General features: G+C 43.0%; 2 protein-coding genes across 14 annotated transcripts in view; one reads left to right on the forward strand and one right to left on the reverse strand.

Annotated features, from left to right (window-relative positions):
* LOC104064347 (rap1 GTPase-activating protein 1) overlaps nucleotides 1–20,883 on the forward strand; it is an 80,512-nt gene that overhangs the window by 35,921 nt on the left and 23,708 nt on the right. For 8 of the 13 annotated variants that reach the window (XM_054055976.1, XM_054052625.1, XM_054054801.1 and 5 more), the window contains one exon: nucleotides 3,393–6,729. The exons of 2 other annotated variants lie outside the window; for them this stretch is intronic. In XM_054055976.1, coding sequence (XP_053911951.1) covers nucleotides 3,393–3,550 — 158 coding nt within the window. In that variant the 3' untranslated portion in view covers nucleotides 3,551–6,729. Of the gene's footprint in view, nucleotides 1–3,392; nucleotides 6,730–20,883 lie in introns of those variants that run through there. 3 more of the 13 variants (XR_008448190.1, XM_054055524.1, XM_054056339.1) reach the window with 2 other exon arrangements.
* On the reverse strand, nucleotides 6,885–14,556 carry GSTK1 (glutathione S-transferase kappa 1). The gene is made up of 8 exons (XM_054057058.1): nucleotides 14,482–14,556; nucleotides 13,530–13,611; nucleotides 12,655–12,783; nucleotides 12,225–12,325; nucleotides 11,777–11,812; nucleotides 8,888–9,004; nucleotides 8,276–8,369; nucleotides 6,885–7,180 (listed from the first exon to the last, which is right to left on the reverse strand). The coding sequence occupies exons 1-8, from the start codon at nucleotides 14,545–14,547 to the stop codon at nucleotides 7,131–7,133; spliced, it is 675 nt and encodes a 224-aa protein (XP_053913033.1). The 5' UTR covers nucleotides 14,548–14,556; the 3' UTR covers nucleotides 6,885–7,130.

The following is a 20,883-nucleotide window of genomic DNA, read 5'->3' on the forward strand; positions in this document are numbered from 1 at the left end:
TTCCATATCTGCCGATTCCTTATTGCCCTATAGGTATATACAACATTAATATACATCACTGAGAATAATCATTAAGGAGAATGTGATGTAAAATGCAACATAACTTCTAGTTTTTATACACTCCATTGTCAAGGGCAGTGGTCTAATACTGGTACTGCAAAACTTCCACTGTGCTGCACCCTGCAGGAGTGATTTTTTTTGCTTTTCTGTATCTCCTCTTATACGTTGTACACAGAGATACTCTTTTTTTAAAAAAAGAAATATATAAAGGTAAACCAACAAACATGCAGGTTTGTATATGGACTTCTTTATGCCAGGAGAGCCATGGTTGGAAGTGGTACATGTGGATACTTTTCTGATGAGCTGAAATCAACTTGCTTAATCAGGAGACTGTAGAGATGTAGTCTTGAGTGCCATTGCTGACACTGCTGATTGCAGTAAGAAAACTTGAAGAAATCACCATCTACACCACTGAGAATGTCTTGGTGGTAATAGATGAACAGGCAGAGAGGAAGGAAATAAAAGATTATGCGTGTGTGTGTAATAAGATACATGAGGTAGCAGAGTTGAGCCTGCATTTTCTAAGCACAAAGTGAAATCTTGTCCTTAGGAATTCAAGGATCTTAAAATTTTCTTTTCCAGAAATTCTGACATTTCTTGAGCTAGAAAAATATATACTATATTTTGTTGTGATAAAGAAGTCAGGGAAAAAAAAAAAAACAAGGATGATGTGTTTATTTTGATTTTTGAAAATACTAAAAATTTTTCTATTTACATACTACAGACAGTCCTGATAGAAGACTAATTACCAAAAGATCAATTGTAGCAATACATGTTAATATTCCTAGACAAAACTATATTTAAATGAACATTGATAATTTGGATTAATTTGTACAACAGGGAGGAACTGTAATTATCCATAACCAAGCATAATAAACTGAAGAAATGCCAAGGTTAAGCTAAACTGAAAGCAAAGGAAAAACCTTGGTACACAGAGAAGTATCTGGGGGTTAATTTTGCCCTTTAATGAGCTCTACAATAACCATTCAGCCACAGTTAACGTACTATGTAAAATCAGACTGAACTGTTTTTTTATGAAGAAACCTAAGATGTGGATACCCTCTGTAAGTCTGGACATAAACTGAATGATTCTAGAACTCCTAACCCATGTACACATTCTTGTACACTAATCCATGTACACTGCATTCTCCGGTTTGCCATTCAGATTGAGACAGCAAGGTCACAGAAATGAAAAAAAATTGGCAACAATCTGTGGTTGTTATTACCACAGCTAGATAAAAAGAACTGCCATTTCCAAAAATGCTGTTTCCAGAGTTGGCTTTAAAGCACCAGCATGTCTCTCATGCCAGTGCCTATCAGATGGAGGTGACTTTCACCCTAGAATCATAGAATCACCAGGTTGGAAAAGACCTCTGAGATCACTGAGTCCAGCCATACCTATCTGCCACTAAACCATATCCTTAAGTACCTCATCTACCAGTCTTTTAAATGACTCTAGGAATGGTGACTCAACCACCTCCCTGGGCATCCTCTGCCAGTGCCTGATGACCCTTTCATTTAAAAATTTTATCCTAATGTCCAACCTGAACCTCCCCTGGCGGAGCTTGAGGCCATTCCGCCTTGTCCTATCACCTGTCACTTGGGAGAAGAGACCATAACCCATCTCTCTACAACCTCCTTTCAGGCAGTTGTAGGCAGTGATAAGGTCTCCCCTCAGCATCCTCTTGTCCAGGCTAAACAACGCCAGTTCTCTCAGCTGCTCCTCGGAAGACTTGTGCTCCAGCCCCTTCACCAGCTTTGTTGCTCTTCTCTGGACATGCTCCAGAGCCTCAACATCCTTCTTGTAGTGAGGGGCCCCAGGTCCAGGATATAACTCCAGCTATTACCCTCCTTAATACTTTCTTTAAGATATTTCTAGGTTAGTGAATGTGCCTAGTTGTTTAATATGTGTTTTCATTCAGTTACTTGGTCTATTAGTCACTACCTACAAGCATACAGCATAATTAATTTTCAAAGTACTGGAGAAAAAATGGGATATATAAAAAATGGAGAAGAAACCTGGTACTGCAAATCAATGTTGTTTAAAGCTATGGTTTATTAACAAATGGTGGTGACTTACCACTTTTGTTTTTAAACCTCAGAGTTTTCAATTACAACGTGAAACTGGGAAAGACAATAGTCTGCCTTTCAAAACCTGCTGCGACACGGTTGCATCCCATCTGTTCCCTAGAAAATATTGGTATGGTCATGTTTAGTTAAAAAAAGAATGCTTCTGTGTAGAACATCTTGGCTTACCATCTTATTGCAGGAATCCCTCATTAGCTGAATCTTAGATTTCTTAAACTTTCCTGATTGAATGATGGATAGGTATGCCATCAAAGTCATCTGTGTGCTCCTTCTACCCCCTTAGCACACTCCACACTGACACCAACTCTTTAATTAAAACTTTTTCTGTTTTCCTCTGATTCAAAGAAAACTTACAATGCAGATTCACTGTTGCAATACAACTATGCATAAAATCCCAGAAACTACACTATTTATGAAATTATATTTCATAATTTTAAAGCATGCTTAGCTCATAGGATGGAGGGTCACCTAAGAATAAATCAGAATAGTGTAGCAAAGAGGGTTAAAGGCATCACACTCATTTCTTGTGAAATGTATATGGTGAATTTTTCCTTTCCTTATAGAAGGGAAAAGAATGGTTCGTCAGTTTTGCAAAGTATTTAATCCCTGGTTTTGCCATGGTGTTGATATGTGACGATAGGTGAATTTCTTAAACCCTGAGTTCAGATGTGGGAATTTTAAGGAAGGGCGCAGAGGGAGGAGAATGAACACTGTGAGAGCATAAGATTAGACTCTGCTTCACAAAGTGTATTCTTAAAGACAAGGCACTCAGGTTATACAGATGTATTCTTTAATGGTATCTCTTACTGTTGCTGTCCCCTGCTGTAGTATTTTAAACTATTTTTTGCCTGTAACAGTAGGCTGATACAGCATTGAAAAAGGGACTGATGGAAACATTTGGGAAAGTCAGATTACTCATTAGATAGGTATAGACAGAACTTCTTTAGGTAAGAAGCTTTAGCCAGAACAGCTATGGTGTTGAAACACAGTCTAGAACCAGTGGCCAATGATTTTTTTTTTAATTAAATGAAAGCCAAGTAGTCACTTTCCTTGTGTTTAAAGCCAGAATGAGAAGTAGGTCAAGGTAACATTAGTCAAGTTGGGTGTAGATACATTCCTTTCACTCTTACCTGTGGATGAGCCACAGATATATGAAAAAATTGGGGTTAAACCAGCTATATGTGCAGCTCCTGGGATACCCGCTTGATTATCTCTTTATTGTTCTGTGCTTGGTTCCCTTCTAGGAAGCAGGTTGCTTCCTTCCAGCAGTGTTGCTGGCTCCACTGGAAAAGGAAAAGGCAGCAAAACAGATGCTCAGCACCATAATCCAGTAAGTGCTTTAATAAAATCTTTCTTTCTCACTTGCACAGAGATAAGGATGGGAGAAAAGACAGTGACTTAATTTAGGAGGCTTTGCTTGCTGAGGGTTGAAAGGACAATAAGAAGGTGCTTGCAGGGGAAGGTTAAAGAACTGCCTTGTTCTGCAGGCCTCCATTTTGTGCTGTGTGTGAGGTCACCGCGGGAGGACTGTCTCAGTGCACGCTGGGTGAGGACAGGTAACGTATGTGGAGAAGCGCCATAGGTCCATGGTTCAGGGTGGACGCATGCCCCTGCGCCATCCCTGGCCTCACTGAAAGAGTGCAGCAAGTACTGTATGGCTTCACGGGAAAGAGTTAATCCTATATGTAGGTTCCTTCCTTCCCACATGATCATCCATGGCTAGCTGATTCTGGCCTGTTTGATCTACCTAAGCTCTGCCTTTCCCTCTCAGGGAAAAGTGTTTCCCATTGAGACACCTCTCTCTGCCATAATCTATGCTCAGGATTATTGTCTCCTTTTTCTTTCATTGTTCATTTTCCATTGCTCAGATGCTGTCTAGCTTTCTCTGCACCTATCCTCTGCTTCCTATGGTTTGATAATTTTACTGAATTGCTTTCTTTTGCACATTTAGTGACGTCGTGCCTATCTTCACTTGCTTGTTTGCTTTCAGCCCAGCATTGGTGGGACCTACTTTTCCATGCCAGTTTCACAGCTTTTCCAGACATGGGAAGTGGAACTGGATCTCCTGGTGAGGTCTGTAATAGAGCAAAGGGGAACGGAAAGCCAAGTTTGTTCCCTAGTGTTCAAAGGCCAGTTTTGCCTGGTAGACCCCACAGTTAAGCCACTTAACATCTCTTACTATTCTTGTATTCTGTTAATATGCCTTCAATGCGATTAGTCCAATTATCTCAATAATTTCCTTGGGCAGGTCCCGTTCACTGCACTCTGTAATGCTATAGAGGTTTGGTTACAAATTTTAACTCTGTAGGCACGTTTCCAACATCAATCCACTTTCTACATTGAGGATTATATACCCTTACATATAGTCACCTGGGGAGTGCTCAGCTCAACCGATCATGCCAATAACATCAGTTGTTGCCATCTCCAAGGCTCAGCAGATTCCTCCTGACTGGTGACTGGAACCCAGCCTGGTGCTGGAGTTTTTCCTGCGTCACTCAGAGTCTCTCTTATGACTCAAAGTCCCCTTCCTTGCCCAGTATCTTCGCTACTTTAAAGTGATGTGGATGTGAGGCTCTCAGGAACTAGTTTGGTATACAGCTAAGTAAAAAGGGAATCATCTTCATAGAAGAATATTCTTCCAGCTGTTCTTAAGTAGCTGGCAGTTCTTACTACTGCTTAGCATCTACCCCTGTGCCTGGTAAAAAGACGCAACGGTTTAGATCCTCAGTGATGTTTCCAAGTCATGCTCAGCTTTTAGTTGCTCTGCCACCTGGTGGCATTCAGAGCAGTCAGATAAACAGTTCAACTCCCTGCGGTGGTGGCCATTGGTGTCGCAGCAGACTGACATTTACAGAGAGATCAGAAAGGGAAGCCAGATATCACTTAAACGCACCTCATGCCAAAGACGAGTAGTGAGAATGACAGTAGCGCTGCAAGACAGTGTTTTCTGAGGTAATCACCGAGCGATTCTATTACTCGCTGATATAAATGCAAAGGCTATAACCATGTACTAGTGGTTATCACAGGCAAGAAGCAATGTAAAGGAAATTCTGAGTTTGCATTCACCTCATCTCAGTAGTGTTTAAGTACTATTTTAGTAACTAAGGCTTTGAGCATTTAATTTTCATTCATTTCAAGTAGGTCTAATAGCCTTTAAGATCATTTGGGGAAATAGATAGAAGTTTCATTTCATTTGGTCCATCTGCCAAATTAGCAACGTTTTGTCACAAAGACTTCTGCTTTTTTTTCAGTCAGGCTGTTTCAAAGAACAATTTTTCACAAGACCCTGGCTTTTGCAATGAGATTTCAAGGTGCTCCTTGCATTCTCCCCACCTCCCACCAGAGTTCATTACCTCCACCAATGTGCATTTTTACCCTTTTCTGGCAGTGGCCCCAGGGCACTGGGGTGGTCAGCTTAAAGTGATTGTTCAGTCATTCCATTTTTTTAACTTTGGGATCAGTTTGATAGCTGAAACAGGAGACTAGAAAAATTTCAAATGGGAAATGGTAAACAATTTCCTTAATATGGCTTCAAAAGAGTCGAAGAAACATATGGCATCCACATACATACATTCCTCGTCATTCCAACTCCTAAATGAACGCAGCCACTTGTACGTCACAAAGATTTCCTTAAATTCCAGGCTGGATTTGCCCCAAAACTAATGGGTGCATTGGTAGAAAGGAGAAAGGAGTTCTCAAATTATAGGATGTGTGGTGGATAGCTGAAAGCAGTGTAAGAAGGAAAAAATGGTGAATGGGTGAACAAACGATACTCCCATAGCACTAACAGGTCTAAGAACATGAAGGACAGATTTGTTTTTTTCTGATGCTTTGTTCCAGGATTTGCTGTTCAAGTGAACAAACATGAATATGCTTTACCTTAAAGTTCAGAAAGAGGCAAACCCCAGAATTCCAGCTGCTGCTAGTTCTTCTGCTTCCTTCAGTGACGCATCAGAGACAGCCAAGAATCACAGAGGAATCAAGCCTCGTACAAATCAAAGTGACTTGCGTGTTATTCCAATTCAACCAATACAGGGCCAGGTTCAAACTATTTCAATGTGAAATTTCTAACTACTGTAACCAGAGATGAGAGTGAAAAATGAAGTGTTTTGGTTTTAATTTGTTTGTGTATCTTTCCCTCTGCAGACTATAGGATGGGAAATCCCTCACAGCCATAACCACATCCCTTTTGGATAGGCAGCAATTAGTCCATCCTTGAGGAGGCAAAACACAGTTCCAGTTTTCATTTTCCAACTAAACTTACATGGTATTCATCACGGAAGAGAGTGGTCTTCTGAAGACATTACTGTAAAACTGGCATTAATCAACTGGGGTTGATGCCTGATGATGCATATGTGTGGTGGTCTTCTCAAATGTTAGTCACTACAGAGCAAAGTGTTTAAAATCCTGTCCAGGATGGGGTTAGCTCCTTTTGAAATGCCTGACTCGTTCCCCACATTTTTCTCTAGGCTTGAATTGTCCCCTTCACTTCCACTCTTCTTTCTCATGTCCCTTCCAAGGGCTACGCTGCAGAGTAAAAGGCAGTGTGAGTACCTTGTCCTGTGCTTCTAGTGTCTATTTAAAATAAAAGGAGGGTGTGGTCAGCTTCTCTTAGGTTGTATGTGTATGTATTTCTAACGGACAAGTAGGAAGATAGGAGAAATCTAGAGATGACAGTCCTGTAACAACAATTTAATCCTAATGTTTTTAGAGAAAAGGAATTAATCAGGAAAGAATAATGTTTAATCTTTAATGTTAACCATTAATCTGTCGAAAGAAAAGCATATTTGTATTGGTAAAGACCTCACCAGACTAGTACTACTGGCAAACCTTCAACTTCTTTGTTATTAGAGATAAGACTGAGCCATAAAGTTAGTGGTTAAAGATGAGAAAGCCATCTCTGCATAAAATTGGATACATTCAGATAATCACTGAAGGTTGATCGTGTATATTTTCACTCTTCCACACTTCCTCAGGACTCTTCACATCTTGGGGCTTGGAACTGATGGAACTGGCCCCAGCCATTTTTCACCTGCAAGACAAACAAGCATAAGAGAAAGTTGAAACTTAATGCACAGAAGTGATTGGCTAGGCACATTTCTGCAGTAGGATGACTGTTCTACTCCTCTTTCGAAGGGTAAACACTAATGATGGAGTACAGATTTATATCTTGTTTGTCATACTTCAGCCAGTAAATCCTTCACTGTCTAGTCACAAATGAAGCTGTCCAGAATTATTTTGCTGTGAAACAGATGAGAGATTCTGCAGGTCTGGGGCAATTCACATAAGGGTGAAGCTAATTCTTTTTAGGACTGCTTTTTTGAGGGGTTGGGGGTAAGGAAGAGAAAAAGGATGGAAGGCTGGGGAGTCAGAAAAATATAAAGAAAATCTGTTGAAGTCCTTGGAGTTAAGACTAGAAACCAGGCCATTACATTCTAATTAGGATTAATGACTATCGTAGTGGGTGTTTTGGTATTCATCTTCCTCACTCTGATTTTCATCAAGAATATTTTTATAGAATCAGAAACCCATCCAGAAAAGAAAATAAACCTCAAAAAAATGCCCTTTCTTTAAGGCTATGTCTAATTTTAATTTATATTAATTAAGATATTCTGCTTTTTTTTTTTAATAAATCCATTAGAGCCAGTTATGTGTGTAACTCTAGTGACAAACTCTCTCAAGTGCCAAATCTTGAGATCAATAGTGAGTTTTATTAGTTATCGCAACATAATCCAGTTCTCTTTAAAAATTGTAAATTCATATTCTGTTAACAGAAAAATGAAAAAAAGATCTAATGTCCAGTACTAAATGGTTAAATATGAACATTTTGTAAACGAAAGAGTTTCAGTAGTAATTTGAGAATGACATGTGGAGCACAAAGCCTTGAACATACCAAGAGGGGATGGAGAACTCAAATTATTTCTTGTTTGCAAAAGGACTATATCTTTTGTCACTCTGACAGTACTAAGATACATTCCAGTCAGCAGTTGCGTGCCATAAGAAGGGTACCGAACATTATTTAACATTTGAAAGACGTCAATAGTGTTTCATTTAGCTGTATATTACATATTTCATTAAAAGAGGGTGAAAGCATGAAACCAAAAGTGATGTTATTAGGTACACTCACCTATAACGCTGCTTAGCAGCTCTAAGCGATCAGAGCCAAAAAAGAGATGAGGTTCTCCATTGAAATGTGCCACAACAGCAGGCATCCCAAATGCCTATTGACACCATTGGAGATGAAACAGAACGTTATAATGAAAGAAATTTTTGCAAATGTGATCAGTCTTCAGGAATAAAAAGCAAAAAATTTAACTTTTTTCCCTGTCCCCTTCTTTTCACCTCTTTCATTCTTAAAAGATGAGTCCTACGGAGCCGTTAGAAAGTAGCAGGCTCTCCAGAGCCCCTTTTGAAGCAGCAAAAAAGCAACATGATAAATCACAGTTTTATGTCAAGCGGTGATAAATGCTGCCTCTTAGTACTCGTTCTGTACCTCCCTTTCCTTGCTGTTCAGCTGGAACGAGCTGAATGGGTCAATTTTGGTTTCCCAGGTGACAATGCAGTAAGTTACCAACAGCAGTGACTTAGGTTTTGCATGTTCAAAAAGCAAGACCACCTAAAAAAGATGATCTATATAGTGCTTTCTAACCATCGCCTTCACTGTTCCATGCTTCCCAGAATTTTTAATAGGGAAGGAACGCATAGCTGGTGATGCCAAGTGACATTGGAAGCATCTCACCCCATATTTTAGTGCTTCCTCTGTTGTCTCCTTCAGTCTATTCTTCACTGCAGAGGATGAGATCATTTCAAGTTGCTTTTGGGCGACCTCTGATGATAGTCCAGCCCGTTGGGCAACCTGAGAAGAGATGATATAATGAAAAGTACTCTAATACTAAATACTGTAATCCCTACTATGGTCTAATTAATGTAACCTTCAGTGTTATCGCTCAATTTCTACTACCAAACAATTACCAAATAGCCTTGAAGCACTTCTTGCACAAATGTCTTCTTGTATTACCAACCCATTCCTCATTTATCAACTCTCAGATACATAGTAGAAGGGTTAATTTAAACTTCCAAGCCCAAAATCTGCTTTTTTTCCCCTGAGATCCTAAACAGGAAAAAAAGAAAGGAAAGAGAAAGTTTAACTTCTGATCCAATCAGATAATTTACTGAAAAAATATTGTTCTGAAAATCTTACTATACAAACCTGCCAAGACAAAACCAGTTTGTATGACAAATGTGGCCACATAGGAACTATAAGTGATACTGCCTGAAAGAGACTGTAACTCAGAGTTGCTAAAGTTATTACTGTATTTTTTTAGCCTTCTCTGACTCTGTACCACAGGGGAATGAGATAAAGTGGCCAAAGGTATAGATCCAATGTTTATCAGGTAACACTGAAATTACAAGGATCTATTTTAATAAGCTATTTCACAAAATATCTTAACTTCCATGTCATCTACCTGAATGACATGACCTTTATTTTTCTTTAAAAAAAATTAAAAAATGAAAAAAGTATTGCACACGGAGCACCAATCCTGCACATACAATTGTTAATGATCTTTTCTTTCTTCTCTCAATCACTTTTCATTTAGCATCCACATTTTCTTGATCCAGTGGGTCCTTTCCAACCTAGTGATTCTATATTCTATGAGTCTATGATTCTCCTACTTCCACATCAGGGAAATTAGGAGCTCAGGAGCTCTTTTTGATTCTGCTTGGATGGTAGATAAACAAGTGTAGCACTGGAGTATAACAAAATGCTGTGTAAGCTTGGTAGCCATCGTATTTAGACTGAAATATTTACACATAGCATCTGGTCCTCACCATTCCAGGGCAGCAGGGGCATTTAAGTGGACTGGGGCAGGATTAAAGAAGTATGCATTGCTTCTATAATTATGTTACTGCTGACTTAAAAAAAAATAACAAAATACTAAGGAACTGTATCAAGTAAGCAACAGTCAATGTTTCTAACTGATGTGTAAAATAGATCCACCTATGAAGACTCATAAAAGGGCTAGGACCCCTCACCCAACTTTGAATAGCTTAATTCCACAAGAGAGGAAGGTCGTCTAGTACTTGCTGCATGGGTGAATGAAGACAGGCACAATCAAATAAGGAGACGCCTGCCTCTGCCTTGCTGGACATAGGGGAATACCCACAGACCATCAAACAGAGACTAAATCACACAGACATCTTTTTGAGTATGAAGTTTTTTTCTCTAAAGTTCTGCATGTCCTTTCCTTATCTTTATTTAAATAAGGATGGATTCAGAGACTATGTGAGGACTTTCTCGCTATATTTATGTACGGGGTCTGGCTGGGGCGAGTTGATTTTCTTCATAGTGGCTCACGTGGTTCTGTGTTTTAGATTTGTAACCAAAACAACACAGTAATGTTTTATCTGTTGTTGAAGAGTGTTTGCGCAGTGTCAAGGCTGCCTCTGTTTCTTACTCCCCGCTGCAGTGAATACACTGGGGGTAAGAGGTTGGGAGAGGACACAAAAAGGCATATGACCAGAACTAACCAAAGAGATTCTCCATGCCACATAACACAGTGGTGAGCATAAGGAGGGGTTGCGGGAAGGTTAGCCACCTTTTGCTTGGGAACTGGCTGGGCACAGTGGGAGGTGGTGAGTGCCTTTCCACCACTTGTTTTGTTTTCTTTAAGTACTCTTCCACTTCTCATTTGCTTATTAAGCAATTTTACATGAAACCACATCTTTTCTTGTTTCCTTCTTTTCCTCTTCTCCTGTCCCACTGGGCAGTGAAGGGAAGTCAGCACGCAGCTGAGTGGTGCTTAGCTGCCTACCAGGGTTAATGCACCACGGTTTAATGATATCCTTCAAATCTTGCCGCTTGAAAGGGAAAGTACAAACTTCTGCTGAAATTCTGATAAAAAAAGGTGTACTAAGATGAAGCTGAAGTGCAAGGACTAGACTCTGGGGAAGCAGCAGGTCTGCAGGTTTGGGGTTTCAGACAGGGATGCTGGATGGGAGAAACTAGTTGTGGATAATTCTTCTTTTTTCTTCATATTCCAAAAACTTGAAAATAATGTAGAAATGAGAGCCCTTAAGAAGGATCTAATGGTATATTAATTCACATGCCATTACAGGTTTTACTGTCAAACTCTAAACAGCAGAAGAAAACACATCAAAAGAGTACAATTACTAAAAGGGCAATACAGCATAGAACTTAATAGTGAAGCCTGGCTCCACCATTCCAAGGAACATCAACTTTTCCAAAGTGGTCCATTTCCCCTGAAGGTTTCATGTAACAGCAAAACCTCAATGCATTTTGGAGACACTGTTCATACTTTCACTACTGTTAATAAAACAGTATCAACAGATAATTCATTGTCAATCCTGCGTATCTCACCACATGAATTAACAAAAAAGGAGATTTTGGGTCTTCTGGTTCACAGTGTCCTTAAAAACAGGACAAAAAAAAAAAAAAAAATTCCAAACAAAGCTGCTAGGGAAATTAAATGCACTTTTTTTTCTAGCTGAAATGTTTCAACACTCAAGTGATCACTTGACTAAGCTGACTTCATGTCTATCACTGATCCAAGCCATCAATAAGAATACATAACAGAAATGCTGAAGCACCAACAAAGGAGACACTTACAGCCAGTATGTTCTCCGGTTGACTAATATCTTCATGCTGGTAAAAGAATAAAACAAGTAATTCAGTATTTAAGAACAAAAGTTCAGCTCTGGACTTGAAAGCAAGTTTTCTGAGAAAACAGAAATAAAAACAATACTAGTTGCTGGAGAAATTTCCTCAGAAAAAGTTTTAAGTCATCTAATCTAGAAATGTATTAAGTGCTTTCTGATATGTACTACTGATCCACTCAGCCTAGGACTCACCATAAATACCTAAACGGAGGCAAATTAAGGTGAGTGTAAGCTAGATCTTTTTCTTGTAATGGCTTCTGAACAACTATGACCTTACATTTCCTGCTATGACTTTTTATGAAGGCTTTTCCTTTCTCTTGCGGAATTCCACATTTGAATTAAGTGGGACAGGAAGGGTGACAGAGAAAAGATCAAGAAATTGATCATAAAATACTGACCTGTGACCAAAACTGTATCCAGAACTCTCTAGATAAGGGTTCCAGGTATCGTGGTTGTGTCATATCAATGGCTGTGAGGAAGCGCATGGCCGCAAGAGTGCCTGGGATTAGTGGGGAGACAGAGAAACATACTGAAATGTGGCACAGGATCAGGAACAGATACTGTCTACACAAGTGCCACCTAAGAATAGTATAATCTTCTCTGCAACAGTCCCCAAACAGTAAAGCTTGTGTTGACTCACCATATCTTCCATGCTAGTATCATTCACAAGCATGCTTCTCCAGAAGTTCCTTTTATGGTTTAAGATGCACAGACTTAATCTTGCTCACAGATATAGGAAGAGGCTGTAGACTGGGAATTCATCTTTACTGTTAGGGCGAATGTGAACCAGAAGTGCTAGTGTAGGAAAACACCTGCTAATCTACTTACCTGTACCAATGACACGTTGTAAGACACCTCCTGAAATTTTCACAGGCACTTGGTAGTATTTTGCCATCCTTTCTACATCCTTCAGCATGTATTCTCCACGCTTTGGCAACATTCCTGGGGGCTTGTTACCTTTCAGGAAAAAGTTCTGTTGAGATTTTCAACTGTATTATAATAACACCGGACAAAACAAAAGTAGACACATGAGATCTCATCCATACATGTGCCTAAGGGAGAGTATAATTTTATATATAGATTACTGAAAGACACACAGCTTTTCGAAAGATAATGCTAGGTTTTAAACATGATTTAATTTGGGTTTGCACAGATCAACCTTTAAGTCATCAGAACTAGTTTTAAACCAAGATATAGATGTTCTAGCAGGGATTTATATTGATTCATTTACTTTTAGTAAAAGTAAATTACTTTTAGTCTACTGATACAAGGATAAGCAATCTAGAAACTTGTTAATTTCATGATTTATGAGCTCTAAGTCTCAGTGTCTAACTTGTTCTAATAAGGCCACAGGTGCTATTTTATGGCATACTTAGATCCTTCATGTATATTATGAACTGCAACTGTTCCACCAATTAATTGTGCTTTGAACTCAACAGAAAACATTTAGGAAAACATTCCCTTTCAAATTACTATTTTCCTGTAACGGATGAACTTTGGCATAGACCGTATGTCTCACAATCCTTGTGATTGATTTCTCAGTCACTACTGAGCTCCATAATCATACAAATAATTTATTATTGGTGCCCAAACTTAGCTTAATGTTGACTCTGTGGGCTCTGCACTCACTAAGAGCTTGCCCACCAGTGTCCTACTAGTGCCAAAGGTATTTCCCTACAGACCTATCTCCCTGTCTTGCCTACCAGTTGCCTGCATTATGCCAGCAAGGAAAGACGGACGAAAGCACAGATCAATATTCCAGATGTGCTGGTACCGACAAAGCACCTGCAACATACAAAAGTAGTGATGGATTAACAGTCAGAGAAGTCAATAGAGCTGCATGCAGCTGGGAAATAAGCTCAGGCGTTAAATAGACATTGCAAATAAACCCTTTTCTATGCCTGGAGCACCTCTGTTATGACAGCAGGCTGAGAGAGTTGGGGTTGTTCAGCCTGGAGAAGGCTCTGGGGGGGACACCTTATGGTGACCGTCCAGCACTGAAAGGGGCAACATAAAAGCTGGAGAGGGACTTTTGACAAGGGCATGTAGTGGTAGGACGAGGGGGAGTGGCTATAAACTACAGAGGGGCAGATTTACATGGAACATTATGAAGAAATTCTGTACGATGAGGGTGGTGAAGCACTGGCACAGGTTGCCCAGAGAAGCTGTGGCTGCCCCATCCCTGGAGGTGTTCAAGGTCAGCTCGGATAGGGCCTCGGACAGCCTGATCCAGTGGGAGATGTCCCTGCCTATGGCAGAGGGTTTGGAACTGGATGACCTTCAAGATCCCTTCCAACCCAAACTATTCCACGATTCTATAATATCAGCGATGTTCCTAAAAGCCTCTGCGGGGTGCTGCCAGAGAACTCTGACCTCTAGATCAGGGGAAGGGCCACATTCACATGATGCCTACGCAGGTCTAAGCGGGAGTAAACAAGGAAAAGTTCAATCTCGGGAGTGGACGCTTGCGCTTCTTAAACACCAAAACTACCCCTAAAACCCAGGCGTTTGGCGCTCACGCCCAAACACGCCCGGGCCGTGCTGCCCTTCGCCCGGGACGCCCCTCCTTAGTATCCCCAGTTTTCGGCAGGAGAGGAAGAGATGGAAACGCCCCTCTAGGGCAAGCCCCGAGCCCGCTGCCCTCCTGCCGCTCACCTCGAACCCCAGCCACGAGTACGGGGACACCACATCGTAGAACAGCTCCACGCGGGTCCGCCCCATCCCGATCCCGATCCCGATCCCGATCCCGTCCCGTCCCAGTGCCTCTTCTGGCTCCCCTCCTCCCCGTCCCCTGCAGCCCTGGGGCGGACCCGCTCCCCGCTCCTCCCTCCGGTTCCGGGGCGCCACTTGTCCCTCCTCGCTTCCTGCTCCTTCCTGCCCGCAGCCCTCTCTCCCCTTCCCGCTCCTCCCTCGGCCATCCTCTCTCCGGTCCCCGTTATCCCCTATTCCCTCCTCTCTCCCCGCTCCTCTCTTCCCCCTTGTCTCCTCTTGCTCGCCCCTCCCTCCTTCTTCTTCGCTACTCCCTTCTCCCTCTCCGCTCCTCCCTCCTCGTTTACCCCCTTCTCCCTTCCAGTTCCTCCCTCTCCGCCCCTCGCTCCCTCCCCTCTTCCCTCTCCCGGCTTTTCCCTTCTCCCTCTCCGCTCCTCTCTTCTCGCTCCCCCCTCACCCTTCCTCCCTCCCCGCTCCTCCTATGCCGTGAAAGGCCACACAATAATCAATGCCAATTGGGTTAAGTACGGGATCCTTTAATACAACGCCAGGCACGCAGGGGGTCGCTCCACTTAACGAACGTGCAACTTCCAGCACAATTCGCAAAGGCCTTATACCGTTAAAGCATCCATATTCATCACTTTTCCCGGAACACGTGTGCCTATTATAATCAGTTCCCGGAGTTTATGTACGTAGGTTTCCTCCCCTCGGCGCACGCGCTGTGCCCTCGGGGGGTGTTCGGGGGCCTCTGGAGGAAGGCTGTAGATCTTCCTCACAGTTGAACTTTTCAACTCTCCTTCTTGCTCTTAAGACTCTTGGGCATCTCTGCACCTGGTCCCAGCCGGTTGTTCTTTTTCTTATCATTGTGCTAGTCCTTGAATATCGCTTAATTACATAGAGTCACATTCTTTCCAATTCCTCTTAACTGCAGCCTTGTTAAAATTCCTTATCTAAGTATCCAGGCGCAGGGGAGCTAAAAGTTATTATTCAAGCTAATCCTATATTTTAGTTCTAAAATCACAAAAACTGTACATAACATTCAAATATATAACAGGTTAGTAACTTATAACAAATGTCTTCCTTCACCTCCCCCTCTTCCCGCTCTTCCCTCCTCGCTCCCCCCCGCCTGTTCCCCACTCCTCTCTTCTCGCTCCTTCCTTTTCGCTCTCCGTTCCTCGCTTTCCCCTCGTCTCCCCTTGCTCCCTCCCCGCTTCCCTCCCCACTCTTCCCTTCTCGCTCTCCGCCTCTCGCTCCCTCCCTCCCCACTCCCTTCTACTTCCTCGCTCTCTCCCTTCCCGCTCCTCCTTCCCGGAGACTCTGTCCTCTCTAGGCTGCCCTTCCTCCCCGCTCCCGCCTCTTCTTTCCCTCCTCTTCTCTCCTCCCTCCTCGTTCCTCGCTTCCTGCTCCTCCCTCCATCTCTTTCTCCTGCCTCCATCTCTCCTCCTCCTCCTCCTGCCGCCCGTCCCAGCCGCGGGGCGCCCGGTGCCGCCGCTGCCGCGCATCCCGGCTCGGGAGGCAGCGGAGCCGGGAGGGAGCCGAGCCCTTCTCCATGGCGCGGCAGGAGGAGAGAGGGCTGCCGGGGCGGGGAGCAGCCCCGCACCTTCTCCCGGGAGCGCAGCTTCCCCGCTGGGGCCTGCGGAAATGCGTGGAAAAAGCCAATTCCCCGGGAAAACGAGTCAGTTGGGGTAACAATCTGAGCTTCTTGCACAGTAGGAAATGAGTAGTTACCAACCACTCTAAGTACACTGGCATTTTTAAGAATGTTCTTAAACTACCATCTAAAGCACTCTTTTCTTTTTGCATTATCCTTGGTTTTAGTATTATTATATATATTTGGGCCCCTCACTACAAGAAGGATGGTTGAGGCTCTGGAGCATGTCCAGAGAAGAGCAATGAAGCTGCTGAAGGGGCTGGAGAATAAATCTTACAGGAACCAGCTGAGGGAACTGGGGTTGTTTAGCCTGGAGAAGAGGAGGCTGAGGAGAGACCTTATTGCTCTCTACAACTACCTGAAGGGAGGTTGTAGAGAGGTGGGTGCTGGTCTATTCTCCCAAGTGACAGGAGACAGGACAAAGAGGAATGGCCTCAAGCTGTGCCAGGGGAGGTTTAGACTGGATACCAGGAAAAAAATTTCACGGAAAGGGTCGTCAGGCACTGGCAGAGGCTGCTCAGGGCGGTGGTTGAGTCACCATCTCTGGAGGTATTTAAAACATGGGTAGATGAGGTACTCAGGGATTGTTTAGTAGCAGATAGGGATGGTTGGGCTCGATCCAAGAGGTCTTTTCCAACCTGGTGATTCTGTAATTCTATGTTACACAAGTCAAATAATCTGTTAAGGCTCCATCTCCTTTCATGATATTTAAATATCTTGTCAAGTGTATTCCAATATCCCATTGAGGTGTATAGCACATGGTGGCAAAATGTTATATTGCTGCTTTCCATCTCCTTGTGATACACTCAGGGAGTTCATTTCACTGTTTTAAGCATTGCATCTGTACGTGAGCAACAGCGCAAGGCCAGCGCTCTTCCAAAAGCACACAACCCGTGCTAATTTCATCATCTCTTTCCTCAAGTGACTCCTCATGTTGAGGGACAATCACAATATTCCATCTGATCTGGAAATGCAGTGTATTTCCCCACCACCTCCTTTCACACTGAGTGTTTATTCTTTGAAGTAACTGAGGTACATCTGCAGACTCGGCTCTTTGGTCTTTACTGGCTGCATCAAAAATAAGCATGGCCAGCAGATTGAGGGAGGTGATTCTGCTCCTCTATTCCTCTCTTGTGAGACCCCACCTGGAGTATTGTGTCCAGTTCTGGAATCCTCAACATAAGAAGGATATGGAGCTGCTGAAATGGGTCCAGAGGAGGGCTACAAACATGATCAGAGGACTGAAGCACCTCCCATACGAGGACAGGCTGAGAGAGTTGGGGTTGTTCAGCCTGGAGAAGAGAAGGCTCCCAGGAGACCTTATAGTGATCTTCTTGTACCTGAAGGTGCTACAGGAAAGCTGGGGAGGGACGTAGTGATAGGACTAGGGGGAATGGTTCTATAAACTGGAGAGGGGAAGATTTAGACTAGACATAAGAAATCCTTCATTCTGAGGGTGGTGAGGCACTGGCACAGGTCTCCTAGGGAAGTTGTGGCTGCCCCATCCCTGGAGGTGTTCAAGGCCAGGCTGGATGTGGCCTTGAGCAGCCTGATTCTGTGGGAAGTGTCCTCACCCATCTCAGTGGAGTTGGAATTAAAAGACTTTTGGGGTCCCTTCCAACTCAAACCATTCTATGATTCTGTGCTTCCTCCTTTATATCACTGAATGATATTGGATATGCTGGGCTAAATTCAGCTCTTGGATAGGCACCTCCCACTGTGCTTTATAGGTTTTCAACCACTCAAAAGCTCAGAAAATTGAGTCTGTACATTTTCAGAAGTTAAAAGGTGAATTGTGTCCGACTTTAGACAACAGATCTTAAATGCTGAGATTATAACAGTTTCCAGCATGGAACTATTGTTGCTTACAAACTTTTATGTCTTAGAAAAATAATATGTTCATTATAATAGAACTGTTTGTCTTTGTATGTAACATGTTTAATCTATGACACTACATTCATTGATTATTATACATCTACCCTTGGAAAGGAAATGTGCCATTTCACATATAGTTCTGAAATGACATTGTAAGGATTGGCTAAAATTGTTAACAGCTATAATTAGTACATTTTCTAAGTGATTTTGAGTGCTTCAAGGAATTCCACTTGATTTTGCTATTCAGTTCTTCATTCAATGATACTATAAAAAAGTCAGGAGGTTCGATTTTCCCTTGGAGAAGTCAAACCAGCTCAGAATTACTGCTTATGTTATGTATTATATGTATTTATACAAAGAGAGAGAGATACTGGCTGAGTGAGTCAGACTGGCTACCTTTGAGTGGAGCACAAGTTGTTCCTTATTGTGTTTAAGGTGTTTGACTCAGCTATCTAAGTTTACCCACGTTATGCATTATTTAGCGCTGTCCATCCGTACGTTACCTCTGGCAACACTCATCATAAGGTAAATAAATTAAATGCAGACAGAAAGAAGGAAGCAAACCCCACTCTATTTGTCCTTTATTTTATTACTTGTTACGGGATAGCACTGAGAAATCTTGCCACAAAGACAGCTGGAGCAAACTGTCTTTATGTGAAGGTGTTAGGGCTAGCAATTGTCCTGTTAAAAAAAAATTGAAAAGTACAATTTAAGATGACAAAGAGTTTCTCCTTTGTTATTAAACTAGGTCTTGCCGTCTCTGAAGAAGGCAACTTCTTTAAAAAGTCCTTTGAAAAGTAAGTTGTAGGCATGAGAAAAATTAGCTTTGATAAAGAGAACATCTGCTTCTAAACAACAAATACTGCTACTTTGAGGTAATAATTAAAGAGAAATGTGGAAGCAATCTACTGCTGAGTGCCAGTAGAGTGTTTATTTTCTCTTTACATTTCGTTTCTTTTGAAGACAGATGAAGATGAGACAGGGCAGTCACACTCAGAGGTGGCCCTTAGACACCTACTCAATGATCCTAGCTCTCATGGGCCCTCACCTACTCTCTAGCTGCTCTGGCTGGATCTTCACTAGTGATCATACACTCACGCGTGCCTGCACTCGAGGATGCCTGCACTCGGACGTGTGGTCTGACTCCAGCTGCTGCACTCACACCCATAGACACACGTGCACGCATAGGGTAGAGAACCCTTGCCCAGCAAAGAGTTAGAAAGGAATTTAGGACAGGCATAGGGCATGGCCAGACAAGTATACTGACCAGCAAACTATTTACATGCAACCGGCCTTTTTATCTGCTTACCCTCTATTTCCGCACACTTGTTCCTCCTCCAGTCCCCTAAACCCTTCCCTTTTCCCACCTTTGGTTCCTTCCCTCACCATCCCACAAGAAGTCCTGGGCAATCCCCAAATGGTCTTCCCCTACATCCTGTAATCACAGAATCACAAGGTTGGAAAGGACCCATTGGATCATCGAGTCCAACCATTCCTAACACTCCCTAAACCATGTCCCTAAGCACTTCATCCACCCGTTCCTTAAACACCTCCAGGGAAGGTGACTCGACCACCTCCCTGGGCAGCCTGTTCCAGGGCCCAATGACTCTTACTGTGAAGAATTTTTTTCTGATATCCAACCTGAACCTCCCCTGACGGAGCTTCAGGCCATTCCCTCTAGTCCTGTCCTCTGTCACTTGGGAGAAGAGGCCAGCTCCCTCCTCTCCACAACCTCCTTTCAGGTAGTTGTAGAGAGTAATAAGGTCTCCCCTCAGCCTCCTCTTCTCCAGGCTAAACAACCCCAGCTCTCTCAGCCGCTCCTTGTAAGAGCTGTTCTCCAGCCCCCTCACCAGCTTTGTTGCTCTTCTCTGGACACGCTCCAGAGCCTCAACATCCTTCTTGTGGTGAGGGGTCCAGAACTGAACACAGTATTCAAGGTGCGGTCTCACCAGTGCTGAGTACAGAGGGAGAATAACCTCCCTGGACCTGCTGGTGACCCCATTTCTAATACAAGCCAAGATGCCATTGGCCTTCTTGGCCACCTGGGCACACTGCTGGCTCATGTTCAGTCGGCTCTCAACCAGCACCCCCAGGTCCTTCTCTTCCGTGCAGCTCTCCAGCCATTCTTCCCCCAGTCTGTAGCGCTGCATAGGGTTGTTGTGCCCCAAGTGCAGGACCCGGCATTTGGCCTTGTTAAACCTCATCCCATTGGTCTCGGCCCAGCAGTCCAGCCTGTTCAGATCCCTTTGCAGAGCCTCCCTACCCTCCAGCAGATCGACACTTCCTCCCAGCTTAGTGTCATCTGCAAACTTGCTGAGGGTGCACTCAATGCCTTCATCCAGGTCATTGATAAAGACATTGAACAGAGCTGGACCCAGTACTGAGCCCTGAGGAACTCCACTTGTGACTGGCCTCCAGCTGGAGTTAACTCCATTGACCACCACTCTCTGGGCCCGGCCATCCAACCAGTTTTCAACCCAGGAGAGTGTGCACCTGTCCAGGCCAGAGGCTGACAGTTTCTGAAGCAGAATGCTGTGAGAAACTGTGTCAAAGGCTTTACTGAAGTCCAAGAAGACGACATCTATGGCCTTTCCCCCATCCAGTAGTCGAGTGATTTTGTCATAGAAGGTGATCAGGTTAGTGCCACAGTGCCCTAGGCAGAAAACCCACTTAGTCCTATATATGATCTGGAATATGCTCCTGATGACTCCTTTTAATTCTCAACACAGCAGCCTTCTGAAATCAAAGTAGCTTTAAGTCAAGGATGAAAAATCTGAAATCTTTCTTAACACCCGAGTACCGGGCAGTGAGCCAATCATTAA

The sequence above is a fragment of the Cuculus canorus genome, chromosome 1 (genome assembly GCF_017976375.1).
Source record: "Cuculus canorus isolate bCucCan1 chromosome 1, bCucCan1.pri, whole genome shotgun sequence".
Lineage (NCBI taxonomy): Eukaryota > Metazoa > Chordata > Aves > Cuculiformes > Cuculidae > Cuculus > Cuculus canorus.

Bases quoted from the DNA above. Each gene is read 5' to 3' on its own strand.
- GSTK1 (XM_054057058.1), bottom strand. From the start codon at position 14,547: ATGGGGCGGACCCGCGTGGAGCTGTTCTACGATGTGGTGTCCCCGTAC. The intron at 12,784-13,529 runs GTAGGCAAGACA...TTTTCCTGAAAG, and splicing joins TGGCATAATGCAGGCAACTG to GTAACAAGCCCCCAGGAATG. The intron at 11,813-12,224 runs GTCAGTATTTTA...TTCTTTTACCAG, and splicing joins GGATACAGTTTTGGTCACAG to CATGAAGATATTAGTCAACC.